Genomic DNA, 19,740 nt, shown 5'->3' with positions numbered 1-19,740 from the left:
ATCTATCAGGATTGTTTCATTTGTTTTTTAGCATTAATTTGCACTGTTTCAGATCATCTTATAGTCCTCGAACATTCTGAATCGGCTATTAAAGAAGTATCACATGCAAATCGTATGCAGTGTAGTGTAGTTTCTCCATTATATTAAATTTCATCTTTGATGCATATGTCCCATCTTATTTCCTCACATCTGTGTTATTAAAAGTGGATCACATTAGAAGTTCCCATTTCTGCCTGTAACTACCATTGATCTTTTTTCACTTTCACCCACAATGATTTTACATCAAAGAAAGGCCCATTGTAATTCCCTTTCTTTTGTACCCTTGAACTTTTGTTGTCTACCTTTCCATTAGTTCTCTGCGTTGATGGTTGTGACCAGAATTTTTGTTCTCTTTTAATCTCCCAGGTACTCTCTACCATAAGATTGTCTCTTATCTGTATAAAATCATCTGTCCTTCTGCTATCTGAAATGTGAATCCTTAGTTTTCATAACATTGTGGTATTTCTTTTTTTTTTCCAACCGAAGACTAATTGTTTTCTTTGTTCTGACTATCCCCATTCTATTATTTTTCTCATGGTGATATATTATTTTGAGAAATGTGACGAGGATTGATAGTAGCATGGTTTTCATTTCAGGGCTTGGCTTCAAGCAGCTGGTTGATAGAACTAGTCTAGTTTGGTATTGTGTAATAAGGGATATTTTTTCCTTCTTTTAATGGGGGCACCAGTCTTGTGCTTTACTGTAAAGGGGTACCAAATTCAGTTTGCTAACACAGTAACACTGATTGGGTTAGTCGTAAGATGCAAGACACTTGGATTTAATGTGCAAGTCCACAGAAATATTGGCATGTTTCTTAAAAAGTCCAGGTTGCAGTGTAGAGAACACTCATTGTGTGATAAAGAAGAAATCTACCTCTTTAGACAAAGAAAATGGTATGAAACAGCACTTATGTTACAATCTCCAGCATGAGTACAAGAATTTACTCAGTCACAAAATGTGCAGTGTGATGTTCACGAGTAATAAGGCATAAAACAAGTTTTTAAGTGTAACAAAGCAAAGCTGTTTGAAGATATGAAACATTGAAAATTATGAAATTTAGGTTTGTGAAGTCTGTTTTAATAAATAAAGAGTGCTAACAGTGAATTTTCTTGATGTGTAATTATTGCAAGCCTCCTGAAATTGCTCAGTTCAGTCCTTTTCCCCTTTTCCTGTTTTTTGCATGTAATGTAAACTGGTACTCCCACAATCTATAGCTTTTACTAATTAAATAACCATTCTTTCTAGTGCTGTTTCTGTAGAACATGAGGATGGCTCCATAAGCAGAATCAGTGCTCAAGACGCAGCACAACGTGAAAATATAGCAAAACGTCTGCTAACACCGGTTGAAAAATCTGGCTCATTCAAAGGTGTAAAATATGTAAGTATTCTTTGATCTGTTCAAGGCATTTCATGACATGATAAACACAATATACTTTCTTAAATATTTGAAATTGTCTTGATTCTAAACTATTTTATACATTTTGTCATTTCATGATTTTATCACAGTAAACAAAAAGCTTGTCAAGAGATATATGACCTTATTGGCACTATTCGGTGAAACACTTATGTTAATCATCAAAACATTTTATTTATCATCTCATGACACATTTTGGGGGAACCATATTATCAGATCTATTTAAACCAATGCAGAGTATGTTGTCACTTCTTAGTCCATTCTGTAACACCACCACTGTTTAACATATTTTATATCATTTTTCAATTTCTGCATATTGGCTGCATATAACGTTTTCCATAGGCTGTCATTCTAAACTATCTGCCCTGCAGACACTCTTCCAGTACAACTTGATATCATAATTTATCTGTACTTTCAACTTTCATTTTGAAGCAGAATCACCATGTTCAGATATATGCAATTGGACCCTACTAGATTGTGCAAAGGGACATAATTAATTTTTCTTCGTTTCCATGCAGCTGTCATTTTTTTCTCCAAGAATTCTCTTTTTGTTCCTGTTATCTTCAAAGTTTTGTTCTCCAAGTGCACTACTCATCTTTTAATTTTTTCTGTATTAGTTTGTATGTGAACCTTGTTGGGAATTAATTTGTGCTTTTTTTAGATTTTTTCTGACTTCCTGAATCCTGGGTATTGTTCCAAATAGTTCCATGTATGTTAAGTATTTTTGGTAAGTCTTGTTCTTGAGTGTCTGTGGATGTATTCATAACGTTTTAATCTAGGTGTGTTTTATATATATAATCTGCTGTGAGATTGGGTAAATTTTCTGTTGTTTTCTGGGATTTTAGTCTGTAGCCATCTTCTGTTTGGGCTGAAAACCTTCCTTAGAATTTTGCATTCCTGTTTCAAGATGTTTTCCATGTCACTTTTTACGTGAAGTGTGAGAGTTTTGCTGGCATACAAGTGTTCTTGTTCAATAATTGTAGTGTGCCCGCTTTTTGTATATGGTGAGAGACATTCTTTGTTGTAGACATGAGTTCTTCCACTGTTTTCCTTGCGTTTCTGTAGGTGAATTTTCTATGCTGTTGCCACCCTTCCCTCCACCTCTCCCCAAACATCTCCCCCCACCCGCCCACCCTCCAGTACATTCAAGTATCTCCGTAAGTACTTGAAGTGAGAGTCACTCTTGACTTGACATTACAATGTGAACCATTTTTGGATGTTAAGTTTTGAATATATGAACTGCGTTTTCTTGTAAGGAAATTTAAGATAACTTTTTCAGTCTATTCTTTGAGGGTTCCAATCTGTCTGATTGCTACGGCTTCATAATTTGCAAATATGGCCAAGTTGTCTCCAGAGGTGAGGCATGCAGTTTTGTTACCAACTTTCTGTAGTCAGTGACATTTAGTATTCATGGGAAGGAGATTGGATTGGTAAATGTTGCACCTTGCTGCTGTCTGTCATTGACAGCATATTGTGAAGCTGCATAATTATGTTGTAGTCACTTAGTGGTGAATTAATAAGTGGCCAGAAAATTACTGCACCTCTCTCACCACTAATTGTGTTACTTGTGGACTACATAAATATGTTCAGTTCAGGAATTGCTGCCACCTGCAGGGTGGGCTGCACTGATTACACACATTCATAGTACATCTTCTAAGATGGGTGTGTGTATGTCTGATGGAAAGGCACTGATCATTTTCAAATCTAGAGTAGTAATCTTCTGTAATGCATTGCCTGACTTAAGTTGAAATATCTGAAGTTCCATAACAAGTAGGTAACCTACTTCTGTCGCAGAAGGGCCAAGTTTAAGCATCCGAGTCTCTTCAGATCTTGAGAAAGCTGTGACTGAATTGAGGTAGTTGTTATTCCTCATGCTGTGAAAAGTTTTACAGCTGCTGATAGTTTAGTCAATGAAGTCAACAATGTCGAATATATGTTACCGGCATATTACGCTGGGACAAGCTATTAAGTATGTTAGACAATTGACAGCTTCAGCTTTGGAGCTTTTTTACATAACAACTCAAAGTTGCAAATAAATACTCACTTAATAAACTGAAAATAACTCCACTGTATAAACACATGCTCAGTAAAGTTATTTTGTTAACTCACATGAGAGAAATGGACAGGAATTGCTGGGGAGGTATGGTCTGTCTGTAAACTGAAAAGCAAGTAGCACTTGTGGTGGGGGAAGTTGCTTTCCAGCAAGACCACTACAGTTGCCATACAGAATGACAATAACCAAATTCTTCTCTAGCAGTGTACAGAGATTTATTTAGATTCTGCCCTTCGGCATTCCTTGCATTACTGTTTTTAGTAATTTGTGTGTGTATTCCATGTAGTGTTAAAGACCCTGTGGCACACTGCATTGACAGTGATTCATAAGGCGAGTGCTGAAGTGAAGTGTTGGTATAACTTTGCAAAACACCCTGTAGTTGCTTTTTGTGATGTAATGTAGTAGAGAGTTTGTAGACGTATGGAGGAGGGAAGTGCATGATTACAATCCCGTAACATACCTTCCCTCATGCTTCTAACATCCATCCCCCAATCCTCTTTCCACCCTGTTACACTCCTAGGACAAAATACATCCCTTAATACAGTTTTCCTGTCATAGGTGTGTTACACATGTTTAATATGTGTTCCGAAACATTTTTCTTAACAAAAAACACTATTTTCAAACCTTTGAAACACTGTTTTTAATAGTCTGCAATTTTTTCATCCCATGTAACACAGAAACTATTAGTTGTCGAGAAAAAAATATTATCTTTCTTGCAGGAAATTTGACGTAGTTTAATTTTGTACTGGGAAACATCACCACAAGCTGCAGTTTTCGAGATTCTAAATATATTTAAAAAATGACCTTAAATGCCCCGTCACCCTCATGCTCACATGCCACCGGTCAGCATTTTTATTGTCTTGTTCATTACACTCTTCCACCTTCAACAGTAAAAAAATTTCTACTGCATGAGTTTTTTGCCCCTAATTTCCCTTTGGCAATTTTAAGTTATATAATTGGGTTAGGAAAGACAGCGGCAAGAATGTAGAGAGATCAGTCATAAATATTTTAAGAACCAATAAAGCCTGTGGGCCGCTGTTATTTAAATACTATTTGCAAATTACTTTTAGTCAGGAAGAAGGAAATAATAATTTGCCCTTAATCAATAATATGCCATTAATCAAGTGCAAAGTACTCAGGGGCATTACCATGGTGTTTAATTTGTGGTTGCGATTAGACAAACGGAACTGGCAGGTATACTTAGGTGTGTGTGTGTGTGTGTGTGTGTGTGTGTGTGTGTGTGTGTGTGTGTATGTGTGTGTGTGAGAGAGGGAGAGAGAGGGAGAGAGAGAGAGAGAGAAAAAGAGAGAGAGAGAGAGAGCTGTAGTGCATTTTACCGGGCCAAGATTGTCCTGTTGTCGGCAAATCTGATGATGCACTGTTGTTATTTAGCAGCATCTCATAGTAGTATGAAGGCCGTGGGTGGATATCCTGGCAGTGCTGGTTGTCCAGCTCAGATGCCCACTAGAAAGTATCACTGATGCTGTCTCAGACACAAGTGTCTTCTTTCCCCCAAGTGTCCACTACCACAATATTTTCGCGATCTCCAGAGTTCTTTCTCTGGATGTGGCCATATCCCCAATTGGCTAGCTTGCATTCTTCTTCCAGCCATTCAGAATTATTGTGTATGTTATCATAAATGTCGTGGAGATGGCGGTATCTTTGGTCATTACCTGCCTGCCTGCCACAGAGGCAGAGTGTGACCAGGAGCTGGAATGGCCAGGCCCCTATCCTCAGGTCCATTACTAGATTGTAGAGTTTTGGACTGGGTCTAACGTTAAGAATAAGATATCAGATACAATCTGAATTTTTAACGAAAGTGGTTAACATAATAGCATGAAAAAATGCTTGCGTACATGACAGTATCCAGTAGAGAATGTATACATTTGTAACATTTTCATAGGTATCAGTATTAAGAAAAGGATAGTTGCTGCTTTTCATAATATTGTTACATTTCATCCTGGATTTTTCATTGTTTGATTCTCGTGGGTATGGCAGTTTGAAAGCCAGAAGTGTCAGAACACAAGCTCTAAACACCCAGTTGTATATTTTTAGACAGTTCTTTTTTAAATTGCACTTCCTATATATAGATATGTGATTTCACAGGTGCACAGGCATCTGCACAATGGTGACATTCTTCTCATGAACCGTCAACCAACATTGCACAGGCCTAGTATAATGGCACATAAAGCCCGTGTTTTGAAGAGGGAAAAAACATTTAGATTACATTACAGTAATTGTAAGGCCTACAACGCTGACTTTGATGGTGATGAAATGAATGCACATTTTCCACAAAATGAACTAGCTCGCAGTGAAGCCTACAATTTAGGTATGTAAAATTTTATTACCCAACTTTTTTAACCTTGCAACATTCTTCTGCCCCTTTAAGTAGCACATACAAGACCATGCTTATGGAAATAGTTCAATTATATCTATTTGTAACACATCATTGGTCATTAATAATTTATTCAGCTAAGAAGTGGGTTTTAAAAAGCATTGTAATCACATACTATAAATATGTATTTGGAAGGGTTACTTCTGATTTATTGGTCCCACCTTTCTCCAATCTGAGCTTGTGCTCTCACTGTAACAAGCCCATTGCCTATAGTAGTTTAAATCTTTCTCATTTTCTTCCATAGCACCACTTGTATTATTAATTACTTTTATTCTTATTTCCAAAGCCATATAAGTTGTATGCTCATAAAACATTAATACTTTCACAAAAATGTGTATGGGAAGAATTACAAAGGGTGTTCAAAAAGTTTTGCACAGTTGCCTCTAATTTTTTATTTTTTTGCAGGAGGAGAATGAAATTTTTTGTGAACATACTTGGAACATTTAGCTATACATTGAGCCTACTCAATGTAGCTTCCATCATCTGGCCCAGTGTTCTTTCCATGATGTAAATGCACTTCGGTAAAATTCTGGGATTGACTTTTATACCATCGCTTGACATAGCAAATAAGGTCTTTCTCACTATCAAATGTTTTACCGCGCAGGTGGGCCTTCAGACGACCAAGGATGTAAAAATCAGACGGAGCCATATCTGGACTGTAGGGAGGATGAGGAACAATTTTCCAACCTATTTTCCTGATTTTCTCCTGCGTCATAAGGGCTGTATGGGGTTTGGCATTGTCATGGTGTGCTCTGATGAGCTGACCATGAAGCTGTGGTCTGTGGGTCTTGATAGCAAGTGGTCTGATGCTGGCATGTCGTCATACATCTGTCATTTGGGATGATTTGATCAGTGGTCTCCTTATTCACATCACTCACTGCCATCGATGGTCTACCACATCGTGGATTGTCCAGTAGAGAGAAATCACCTTCTTTAAACCTCTTCAACCTCTGCGGCCACTGCTGGATACTGCTGCGATCCACTGTGTCCTTCCCATAAATAGGGAGCAACTTCCTGTGAATCGATGTGGCAGAGTCATCACCAGTCTTGAAGGGGAACTCCATCACCGACCATTGTTGCAACCTGACATCTGCTTCATGGTCCACTATGGATCACCTGTAAATAAAAGAAAATATTTTTATATACCAACTTATAGCTAAATGTTCCACGTATGTTCACAAAAATGTTCATTCTTCTCCTGCAAAAAATAAAAAAATTAGACGACTGTGCAAACCTTTTTGAACACCCTTTGTATTATTTAAAAGTAGCCTCCATATTTGGAAGATTATGTGTGTGTGTGTGTGTGTGTGTGTGTGTGTGTGTGTGTGTGTGTGTGTGCGTGCGTGTGCGCAAAACTGAAAATTATCAAAAAATTTGATGGAATTTACATTTACACAGGTGCCAGAGTTTCTAAAGAAATATGGCAAATGGATTACAATGTTGGAAAAATTATTATACTGTATCAAAGAAACTCTTGTAACAGTCAGTGCAATTAGGTCTGAGTGATGAGTGGTGTGCTGAACATGATGCATAATGAAGTTACAGCTGGCAGCAACTTCACCATCAAAGAATGCTGGATTGCAGTGACTGTGTGGTTACTGGACACTGAAAGGCCCCACCTGTGGGTTAGTCACACTGGACAGCACTGGCTGTTGATGTGTCCATATCTGGTGTGTGATGCTGTTACACCTCTTGCTTACAGGTCCACTATTGCTTTGAAGACCCCACTAATCTAATGTGCATAGCACATCACATGTCCCTGGGACTGTTGCTGTGTTATGCACAGGGTTCAAATACTGTTTTATTGCTTGTACTTTAAGTATCAAACAGAATAGTGGTTCACTCTAGAGCTGAGCAGTTGTGCAGTATGATCAGCTATAAATAGAATCCCAAAGTACAGTGAGCTACTACTCGTACTATTACTGTGTGGTATTTATCTTTTCTTCATCTGTCATTGGTTGGTCTCTCTTCACCTGTCATTCTGTGTAGAAAGATTTTGTAAATTCTCCATCCTCGGGCAGTATTGTGTGTATACAATGGCAATATACCCAACTTGTTTCCTACAGGCAGGTGAAAGCCCAGATGATGGCATTCTGATAATGCCTACGGACACTGGCTCTCTTCCATCTCCTAAACAGAACACCCTTTGTGTGAGATATTATTTTGCTCATGAGCCAAGCTCATGGTCTCACCTGGGTATCTCTGCTGGTGTCTCTGTTCACTACAAAAACTCCTATGACACGTCTGGGCCACTTATGTTTCTAGGGAGAAATAGAAAGTTTCTTGAATAAAAGTCACTGAAATTGACACACAAGCTGCAGAAGTGGCACTAGATTCAAAGGCTTGCTCCAGTCTGGGAACTACAAGATGTTATCATCATCAATACTCCTCTTGTTAAAAATGGGTACACTCAAAATTCATTATTGCATTTAATTACATGTACTGGTATGCCAGATGCTGATAAATGTGTGTGCAAATCAGTAGTGGAGAGTGGAGTATTTCATACTTTGTTGTAATAGATTATTAATTTCAATTATACCCTCTATAAAGTGTTTTTACCTTTGTTGTGGGACCAAGGTAATGTTCGTGCCTTACTCCAAAAAGTCCATTCCATTTAACCATCTCCCTTCTTCTCTTGTGCCTGTCAGCTTTTGATTGTGTTTGCAGTCTGATGCCATTTTGTACATTGTTATATTACTTGTATTTACATGCCTTTTCAAATCCACTGCAGCCAGTGTACCTCATCAGTATCTTGTGCCTAAAGATGGCTCACCATTGGCTGGATTGATACAGGACCATATTATTGCTGGTGTGAAATTATCCTTGAGAGGAAGATTTTTTACCAGGTATGGTTGTTTTTTGTAACTGTAATTTTTGCTAACCTTTGTTACGAGTCAAAGGAGATAAGTATTATCCAAATTTTTCATCACAAAAAATGCTGCAGCAAATAATTTGCCTATAAATTGTACTTATATGCACAGCTTTTGAGATACCTAACACACATTTTTATATTGTTTCTTGCAACTGTTTTGTGATTGATGGATATAACAGTAGAACAACCAAAACTCATTATTATATCTAAAAACACAGATGATGTGACGTACCGAACGAAAGTGCTGGCAGGTCGATAGACACACAAACAAACACAAACATACACCTGAAATTCAAGCTTTCGCAACAAACTGTTGCCTCATCAGGAAAGAGGGAAGGAGAGGGAAAGACGAAAGGATGTGGGTTTTAAGGGAGAGGGTAAGGAGTCATTCCAATCCTGGGAGCGGAAAGACTTACCTTTGGGGGAAGAAAGGGGTATACACGCGCGCGCGCGCGCGCGCACACACACACACACACACACACACACACACACACACACACACACACACACACATACACAGACATCTTGTTGTTCCCCCCCCCCCCCCCCCCCCCCCCCAAAAAAAAATGGTTTTTGCCTGTTTTTTTTTTTCATTTTGCTCTGTTTAAGTTTTCAGCAAATGATTGTTTCTGTTGAGAAGCAGCACCATTTTACCATTTTGTGCCTCTTATTTAAGATATTTCTCAGCAATAGTTTTATTTTTTCCACCCAATTCGATACTTACAAACTCAGCGGAATATTGATTTTTGACATTTCTTGGTTATTGATAGACATGCATATCCATACTTGATAAAGCTACAGATTGAACCAACAAGGTACTTAGCATAGAAGTAGAACCAAAAGTAGCACTAGTCACTTGTTGGGAAACAGCTTTTGGCAAAGTCTAAACATGTAAACAGATTTTGTTTTCCAGTAGATCTAAAGTGCTGATCAAGGACAATATAAACTGACTGTTGGCTGCGAGTGTAAACGAAGTTAGTTTTAACTGTCAGAGAGGAGAGGATTGGTGCGAGGAATCAAGCACACTTGGAGGGCAACCAGCTTACATTTATATTCTTTCTTTCTGCGATAGCAGAAATTGACACATGGTCATAGGGATTGATGATCCCTTCTGGTGTTTTGAAGAATTCCCTTCAGTCACTTCAAAATAAGAAAATAGCAAGCCTTACACACTGCACAGTATTTGTTAATGCCTATTGCCCAGTTGCTTACTTACGTTGGCAGTGTCATAAACAAGCTAGTTCAGGCCTGATCTCTACCAGTATTTGATGCAACCACAGTTCAAAACACCCATTGTCTAAAATTGCCACATCAAAAGGTCTGGATTGCACCAACTTTTAAACCTAAGCTTACAGACAAATATACAGATTTCTTTGTTCTAAAATGCTAGTTTCCATAGTTGAGCCCTACGTTACATTACCTGACATGTATATTGTGCAGACCACTCAATCGCACACAGTTGGTGTGACACCAGAACATTGAGCGTATTGATACATTGTTGCAGTTGTGCACTTTGTATTTTGCAGATATATTCTTTTGCACTTTATCTTTAAAAATTGGCCTTTTCTAGATGATTTACAATATCAGTAACCTAAAACCAAGTGAATTTTTGGTATTTATGTGCAGAAAAATAAAGCTATTATAAACTATTGCTGATAAAACAGTTCATCTGGCTACAAGGCACTGTGAAGTAGCATTTGTTAGTTAATTTCCTTGTTTTGCATTTTGAGACGTAATTCGCACCTGTATTTGCATTTATTGCAAATTTTTCAGGTCCCTACTTACAATAATCTTTATCATATCCAATTGAAAAAGTAGTTTTTCATCTCTCTAGTTATTTTGCTTTACAGACTATTTACTGTATTATTATTTCATTTTAGATAACTAAAATCTGTATTGTGAACATTGCAATTGTTAAAATTCATGTAACATATTTATTTTTGGTGTTTGTTTGATTTCATGGAAAAGAGAGGATTATTGTCAAATGGTGTATCAAGCATTTCCTCGTATAGCATCAGAAATCAAGCTGCTGCCTCCAGCAATAATTAAACCGATACCTCTTTGGTCTGGCAAACAGATATTCTCAACAATCATCATGAATAGTACCCCAAAGGGAAGGCCATCTATTTATCTGGAGTCTACAGCAAAAATTGGTGCTAAGGTATTGATTTTGTTTAACAGTGCAAATATAAGTTAAGTGTAAAAAATAATTGCTTAAAGAAATAATACAGTCTTTATGCTGTTCTTTACTTGGCAATTTTCTTAACATGATATCTGTGAGTGTGAAATAAAGCTATAATTCAAATAATAGAGATTTTGACAGATATTCAACAAGGTCTTGATAATATTTTACAGTGTTGCAAAGATTAACAACTTGCTTTAAATGGGGTATCTCATGATTACATTACATACAAGTTACAATTGGAATTGATCGACTCATAAAAATACCTTGGTGTAACAGTTTGTAGGGATATGAAATTGAACGATCACATAGGCCCAGTTGCAGGTAAAATAGGTAGCAGACTTTGGTTCATTGGTACAGTACTAGGGTAATTCAATTAGTCTACAAAGGAGATTGCCTACAAATCGCTCTTGTGACTCATTCAAAAATATATCTTTGTTGAGAGTGTGGGATCTGTACCAAATATGAATGACCGGGAATATTAACTGTAGGCCTGTACATAGAAGGGAAGCATGATTGGTCTTAGGTTTGTTTGACCTATAAGAGAGTGTCACTGAGGAAACAGAAGTGGCAGATATTTAAAGATTGATGCAAACAATCCCAAAAAAGCCTACTTACAAAGTTTGAAGAACAGCTTTAAATGATGGCTCTAGAAATATATGATATGATCCTTAAGTGTCGCTCTTGTATGAATCATGAGGACAAGACTGGATTAATTGCAGCATGCATAGACACATTTAAACAATCTCTTTCCAGTGCTCCATACATTAGTGGAACAGGAAGAAGCCTTAATAACTGGCACAGTGGGAATTACCCTGTGCCATGCACTTTAGTGGTTTGTGGAGTACAAACATAGATGTAGATTAGTAGGAACCAGATTTGTGTTTTCATCTTCTCTGAGAAACTCTCTCCTAGTCTGAGAGTGGCACAGTTTAAAACTTAAATTGGACAATATCTTTCCCATATATATCATAACTCTACAGTATTGTTTCTGTCAAATCTCTTATATTTGTTCTTTTTCATGCAGTTTCTGCAGATGTGATCATGATTATAAATTTATGTAGGCAAGTTTTTTTACGTACAGACATTACCACCAACAGCAAGTGCATCAGTACTCAAATTTCACAAATTGTGCCGATTGTTTGTAGCAGAAAAAATGCCAGCAGCTCATTTTTGGCACATTCGTATTCAACCTGTCATGATGATTTGTCTGAAATAGTTTGTCTCCTGAATTCTTTAGAAAACTGATTCAAGACTTCTTGGAGATACCAGTACTGCAGTTCTGATGTCCCTCTATTTCACAGTGATTTGCAATGAATTGCACATTTCTTGAGACCATTGATAATGATATGGCAGTCTTGTGTTAAACCAGATGCTCCCACGGTCTGTTGTCCGCTTGAAATGTACTGTTTGAGAAACGTTTGCATCTATTCTGTGTTAGTATTTCATACTAATGAAGGTATTTCATTGAAGAAAGGTTTCTGTATCTGAGTCAATTTGTTTCTGATGGCTTCTTTGTTCCAGCCATCTTGCGTAAAGATGTTTTGTATATAGTAGAATTCTTCCACAATTTTGATGTTCAGTGATTCACTATCCTAATTTGCGTTATTCTCCACCACTTTCACCTACGTTTGGTTTTGAAGAATTCCTGCTGTGTAGACAGTCATACTATTGAACAGTTCTATGTCTTCCTTCAAAAGAGCTTTACAGATGACAAACTTTATCATTGGCATTTGTTTTCTTTGCATTCCTGTTACGAAATTTCTTTTCAGTTCCTTCAGCACTTCTTTTACGTGCGAGTTAAACAACAGTGATTACAAACAGGCCTGTTCCCATCTCAACAGAAACATTCTTGAAGGAATTGTAGGCTACGTGTCTAATTCTATGCTTGGCCCCTATTCTTCATTCTTAATAATATTTAAAAAATCTCTTTTGAGTTTATTAAACTGGAAGCATTCCCTAGGTTCTTAAATTTAATGGATGTTTTGCAGTTTTTCTTTATTTTACCAACAGCAAGGTCAGAACTGTGTCTGTGGCATCTTTACTTTCTCTGAAGACAAATTGGTATTTCCTTTTTCAGTTCTTCTCAGGTTCTCTTTCTGTTGCCTGTATATTATCCTAGTAAACAATTTATAAGTGTAAAATACACTGCTCAAAAGAATTAAAGGGTAACTTTTTTGGAACGCCATCATTTCTCCCATTGCCATGCAGAAGTGTGAAATTTGGCTCAAAGGTGCCTACAACCTTCCTCTATGACACTGCAGAAGTATGGCGCCCTGCACTGCCACCTCGGGCTGGGTGACACTTTAAGCAACAAGGTGTCAATGTGTGAAAAAAACACCAGAAGCCAGAAGTTTATGTAAGGTATAAGGTAGGTTAATGTTGTCACATTGGCACCAAATTTAACCACAATTCTGCCGAATGCTACCATGGCCATGTCACATCATGGGGAGCTCATCACAGCCTCCCTTACACACATCTCACTCCTTTGTTCAATGCCTCTGTGATTGGAGGTCAGAACAGCAATGCCCAAGGTTGAAATCATGTGATCCTCTTATGGGTGGCTCAGGAAAATATTTCAGACACACCACCGCTCAGAGTAGACATGAAGAGGCCTCAGGAGGTGGCATAAAGAGCATCAGTGAAACTACCCCTTCCCTTGGAGCATTCATTTACATACATTTAACAGTTAAAAACAAAGATTTGCAGTGTGATGTGCAACAGAACAATGTTCTTGACATCTTGAAAAATGTAACATTTCCGCCTTGAGCTGATGGTAGAATTCTTTGTTTACGCAACCAGTTTTGGTGAACTGACCATCACCAAGTTCATAAAAGTATTCACAGCTTCATCTTAGGCAAAATACCAAAGCAGTATCATCAAATGATAAAACCATGAGTTAGACACTGCTGTCATCATAATATAAATAACATTATCACTCTATAAAACCTGTGCTAGGTAGTGTAGTCATTCATTTTACTGGCATTAATGCTGATTTTGTATTTCACTAAATACGAAGCTTTGAACGTTTTTGTGACGGTCATTCAACCAAAACCAGTTGTGTAAATAAAGAATTTTTACCGCCAGCTCAAGCAGTAATGTAATATTTTCCAAATATATATGCACTGGAGACCACCTCCTGAAAATGTACAGTTCTTGACAATCTTTGACACTGCTGACACTACCTGGATGTTCAGCCCTTTGCTAGGGACTTCATGGGGCTGAAAGTAGGTGTAGAGCAGCAGCTGAAGGGTGTTGAGAGGTTGCCTGTCTGCAGGCATCTAGGAATCGGTCAAGGTTTGTCTCTGTACAGCTACATTTCTAAAGTGCTCAACCAGGGTGCGCAGGAGAACTGAAGGCGTTGGTGAACTTTGTGGTCATAGATGACCCTTTGCTGATTTATTCATGCATGTGTCAGTGTCACTGTCTTTCTCCGCAGTTTTCCCTCTGTGGCTCCCTGTAGTACCATATAAATTGTTCTGTGATGTCAAAATGCGTGTCCTGTTATCCAGCCCTTTCTTCTCGTGTTTTCCATGTATTCCTTCCCTCAGTGATTCTGCAGATAATCTCTTTCATTTATCTTCAGTTCAGTTTGTTACTTAGGTCCTGAATTACTCTGTATAGAGATTATTTACAATAAAAATATGTTTTTGCTTTTGCGGATGCCTCTTGCACTGCTTATTTGATTCAGCCTTGGAATCGTAAGAGTTATAAAGTACATTAGGGCCATCTACTCACTGCAGATCATTAGTGATGTAATGGTACCAAGCCATATAGTGTATTTTTTGGCAGCATTTGAGGCAGTTTGCATGTAGCTCGTTTCTAGCTGCAGATCATTAGTGATGTAATGGTACGAATCCATATAGTGTATTTTTTGGCAGTATTTGTATTTGTGGCAGTCTGCATGTAGCTATGTTTCTAGCTGCAGATCATTAGTGATGTAATGGTACCAATCCATAGAGCGTATTTCTTGGCAGCATTTGAGGCAGTTTGCATGTAGCTATGTTTCCAGGTGCTTGCTGTGTTTCTAGGGAAGGCTGCAAACCTCGTAGAAAAGTAATGTATCTCTGATCTGAACATACTATTTCTGTTTCCTAGTATTTGTTCTTTCATACAGCTTCTGCTGTTTTCATGATTCGGAGAACTAACTTTGTTTAACTTGGTGACCAGATTGCCTTCTTGTCACTGCAGTCTTCAGTTATCCTAAAGGAGGGAAGTTGGGATTGTGCCATCGGTCTGTGAATTGAGTAAACTTTGTTTTATGAAACACAGTTCAGTTTCCGAATTGGGAGAAGTACTGTTGAACATTACAGAGATGAGCAAAGTGGTACTAGAAATTTTTACAGATGACTGTGGTACATATATATTCTTATATGTGTCCAAGGCTTTTGATACTGTTGACCATAAAATACTACAAGACTAATTATTGTTAATACTCGATTATTGAAAGCAGTTGCATGAGCTGACAGAGGTGAGGAGGGAGTAGGGAAGGATGCGTGTTGGTAATAGAGGAAAGAGGCGGTAATAGAGGAAAGAGGTATCTGTCCAAAGGCTTTACATCTTGTTGTGCAGCTGTTGAGTCACACGTTCAAAGTATGTTGCTTACTTCCCTCACAGCCTCTCCACAGTCCATGTGCCGTTACCACCAGACTACTAGTTGGTTACTGTGGGTGTGGCGTCCTTGTACACCAATGTCCCCCTTGTCCATGGCATTGCAGCCACCTGGAAAGCTACCTTTCTCAACATCCTCCTGATACCCAACTCACCACCTCTTTCCTAAACCATGTTGCGAGCCCCATCCTGATCGACAGTTATTTCACTTTTGAAGGCCAAATCTATAAACTAATCCTTGACATTGCCATGGGTACTCGCATGGCACCACATATGCCAACTTAATAAGGCCATCTGGAGGAAACCTTCCTATCTGGTAAACAAACACAACCTCTTGTCTGGTTCAGATTCATTGATGAAATTTTCGTGACCAGGATTCACAGGAAGGACACCCTTTGCTTTTTCCTCTATAACCTCACCACCAGTTCTCAAATCCACTTCACTTGATCCTTTCCAATACATCGAGTCACTTTCCTGGATGTCAGTCTCCACCACTCAGATGGCTCTATAAATACGTATCAGGTGCACCCATCTCCAACAGTATTTCCACCATGACAGCTGATACCCATTTCATATTAAAGTCTCTTCCTTACAGCCTCACCATCCATAGATGTCGCATATGCAGTGGAAAACAGGAGTTGTTGAAATATACTGATAACCTTAACAGATCTTTTACTGACAGACAAAATGCAGCTCATCCATAAACAAATCTCCCATGCCATCTTCTTTTCTGACATCCAATAAACTTGTTAATCAGCTACTAACTAGCACTCCTCTGACCATCCAGTATCACCCTGGCCTTGAAAAGCTCAACCACATCCTCCACCAGAGCTTTGAGTATGTCTTGTTGTGCCCTGAGATGAGGGATATTCTACCCAAAATCAATATCTACATCTCGCAAAGTAGTGTTGTACCACTCGTCTAGCTTAAAGAAGCTCATTGTCCATCCCTATTCCAATCCTACCTCTAAACCTGCACCGCATGTGTTGTTCATTTGTGGTTGGCTCAGGTGCAAGACTTGTCCCATATGACCACCCACCACCTCCTACTGCAGTCCAGTCACTGGCATCACCAACCTCTAAAAGGCGGGGGCACGTATGATAGCAGCCATGTTGTGCAGGGATCCCAGAAGTGTTGTGACAAACTTCTAGGGAAGGTGAGGCACATCTTAAGGATTAAGCATTGCTTAGCAACTTGGCAGCAAAGGGTAGCAGAGGTCAAAGATCAGAAAGAAAACAAGAAGGTGATTCATTTGGACATAATGAGTACACATGGTGTACACACGAATTCTACTGTAATGTTACAATAGATGCTCAAAGTTTGCATGATCAGACGCCACGCCATGCATGCGTGACACTGACAGAGCATTGACTGCTGGACACAGTGGGAGTTATTTGATTGTAGCACAGATAATTTTCTAAATGAGAACCATTTCAGACTCCACACAATTGCGATACATGAGAAATTTCATGGCTCCCCACAGAAAGAAATCAACTCATCAATGCTGCAATGATCTGTTCAGATGCCTACGAACAGCAGGTCCAATATAAGCGTCACATTCGTTGGAACAATTTCAGGCAAGCCGGAAGGAACCTTTTCCAGAACGCTCAGATAGTTCATGGCAATCAAGCTGGATGGACAAAGGTAAGGTGTGACTAAGTAATCACCAACCAAACTGCCCACACATTACCTGTGAAGTGATATTGTATTGCATGGTGCCACACACGTGAGGATTTTGTGGTGCCCACAAATACTCATTGTGTTGAGTGAATACACCATTCCTGGTGAATGTGGCCTCATTCAATGAACAACGTGTAAACTGTGAAATTTACATCTTGGCCACATTGTTGCAGAAACCACTTGCAAGATGCACATGTGCATGATGGTCACTGGGTGCAATAATGGGTCTCTTTGGAGGTGAAAGTCATGTACGGACTCTGTGTTAAAATATGCTGGAAACTGCTATGAGACATTTTTAAGCCCAAGGCAAAGGAACATAAGCTGATGCTTAGATTAATCTTCACAGCATCCAACACACTTTCTTCTCTAAACAACCAAACACACCAATATTGACCTGCTTTCAGTAGCCTTGCCACTTCTTAATGGCTGTACTTGCACTAATTTCGTAGTGGACATGTAGACAAACTGTGGTGTGGTTGATGTCTGCCTGGGAAGTGTTCTCAATAAATGCATCCAAAGACTCATCCATTGCTCTCACCTATTCTGTACATTAAGTGCATGTGTACAAGCTTACTTTTCCTATACCGTAACGTGCTCCTCATATGCAACCTAGCACTCGAATGAGGAAATCCTCACATCCCCCTCCATTAATCTCATGTACAGCACCACCTAGTGGCGTAAGATGATGATTGTGGTCATAGTTTGCCATGCAATTCTCAATTCTTATGCTGTGCCCCACCTGTCATAGAAGTTTGTCACAACATTTTCTGGGACACCTTGTATAACAGCCACATGGCAATTACTGCACAGAAGGACAAGTACTCAATTGAGTACTTGTGAGAGTGGCCACTGCCAATCTGTGACAAACCCCAAACGTGACCATTCAGTTGCCGCACATGTCGCTTACCACAACACAAATGATTTTGACAGCAGCTACACTGTGTGGACAATATGAATTCTCCGTTCCAGTGCAAGTTTCTCTGAACTACACAGATGGCAATTGTTTCTCCAACATATCATGTGCTCTTGCAATCCCCCTGGCCTAAACCTCTGCTAATATGTTCCCACTGCCTCACCTTACCTCTTTCCTTCTGTCTTCTGTTCCACATTATTCCTTTCTCATCCAGATCTTGCACTGGCATCCTCTGCCACTCCTCCCTCCCCATACTCCATGTGGGTGTTCTCAGTTCCCCCTCCCCCCCCCCCCTCCCATTCTCCTTTTCTTCACATTTCTCTCATTTCCTCCCTCTCAGTTTCCCCACCTCTCCATTTTCCTACATCTCCCTTTGCTTTACTATCTCTACTCTTTCCGTACGGCTGCATGGCAATGGAGTCATCTGTCCAAAGACATGCCTCTTTCCCACTACCTTCTCCATGCACCCATCCCTACCCCCTCCCCACCTCCATCAGCTTAGGCAAATGCCTACCACAATCGAGTATCAATAATTAGTCTTCCTGTGGCCACGGCAATGTGCATTTGAGTGTCTGTGTAGTGGTGTGTGAATGTGTGTACTTCTGCTAGAAAAAGACTAGTGCTTGGAACTAGTATGATAGGTGTTTTCTGTTGTGTTTTGTGGTCCACCCATCAGTCCGCTATGTAGGTGGTTACGTTTCCCTTACTTTACATATATTATGAAACTGTTGTTGAATTTTTAGTAAAACAATTGTCAGACAGAAAAAAATAAACAAAAATGGTGTCCCTAAGGTTAGTATATTGGGTCTCATTCTGTTCTTAATGTGTATCAGTGACTTTACAGAGAGTACAAGAAAGGGAGAAAAATGTTCTCTTTGCTGAAGACAGCAATATCATAACCACTGATAAAATGCCAGAAATCCTATTAAAGAAAGTAAGTGAAATCCTCCAGGATGTTTGTGATTAGAGAGTATGTAATAAATTAACATTGAACATAAAGAAAATGGACATACATAATCATGGGACAAGAGCCAGTTTGGACTTTAATTTACCAGGGAAAAGCAAACAGAAAATTCAAAACAATTTTTTCTATCAGAGAGAAAAACTGTATAATAGATTTCCCATAGAGATGACAAAGTTTACTAAAATACATCTGTTTAAACAGGTGGCTGTCACTTTCTTTATAAATAATGCCTAATACACAGTTGAAAATCAGTTAGAGGACACAGAGCAGTTTTTAATAGTGGAAGGGGAGAACTCCAACACCCTGGCACATCACGATCGCCATGTAGTGCTTTTACAAGAAAACCAAGTGCCAACATCTGTAGTGCATGACCGTAATTTCTTCTCCCTCTCTGAAGCTCATCATCTTATAATCATGGGGAGCTAACTAATTTTTTCAGGCAGATTGAGTGGAGGACGTGAACACGTGTATGGGGCGTAATTACAAATAGGCTGGGTGTCAGCTTTCCTTACAGCCTGGAGGGAGTGCAAGAGGTGTAGCAGCATGTGTATGGCCCAGAAGTCATTATTAGGTGACCTTGGTGTGTACAGTAATGCAGTGCAAAATTATGTTTTACA

At 38.9% G+C, this 19,740-nt stretch overlaps 1 protein-coding gene across 1 annotated transcript in view; it reads left to right on the top strand.

Moving 5' to 3' along the window:
* The window catches only part of LOC126412913 (DNA-directed RNA polymerase I subunit RPA1), a 298,986-nt gene that overhangs the window by 112,858 nt on the left and 166,388 nt on the right, over positions 1–19,740 (top strand). The window contains exons 11-14 of the mRNA XM_050082804.1: positions 1,285–1,417; positions 5,613–5,835; positions 8,633–8,747; positions 10,742–10,934. Coding sequence (XP_049938761.1) covers positions 1,285–1,417; positions 5,613–5,835; positions 8,633–8,747; positions 10,742–10,934 — 664 coding nt within the window. The remainder of the gene's footprint in view (positions 1–1,284; positions 1,418–5,612; positions 5,836–8,632; positions 8,748–10,741; positions 10,935–19,740) is intronic.

The sequence above is a fragment of the Schistocerca serialis genome, chromosome 1 (genome assembly GCF_023864345.2).
Source record: "Schistocerca serialis cubense isolate TAMUIC-IGC-003099 chromosome 1, iqSchSeri2.2, whole genome shotgun sequence".
Lineage (NCBI taxonomy): Eukaryota > Metazoa > Arthropoda > Insecta > Orthoptera > Acrididae > Schistocerca > Schistocerca serialis.
The sequence above is the reverse complement of the archived record's forward strand: the minus strand, read 5'-3'. Positions and strand labels throughout refer to the sequence as shown.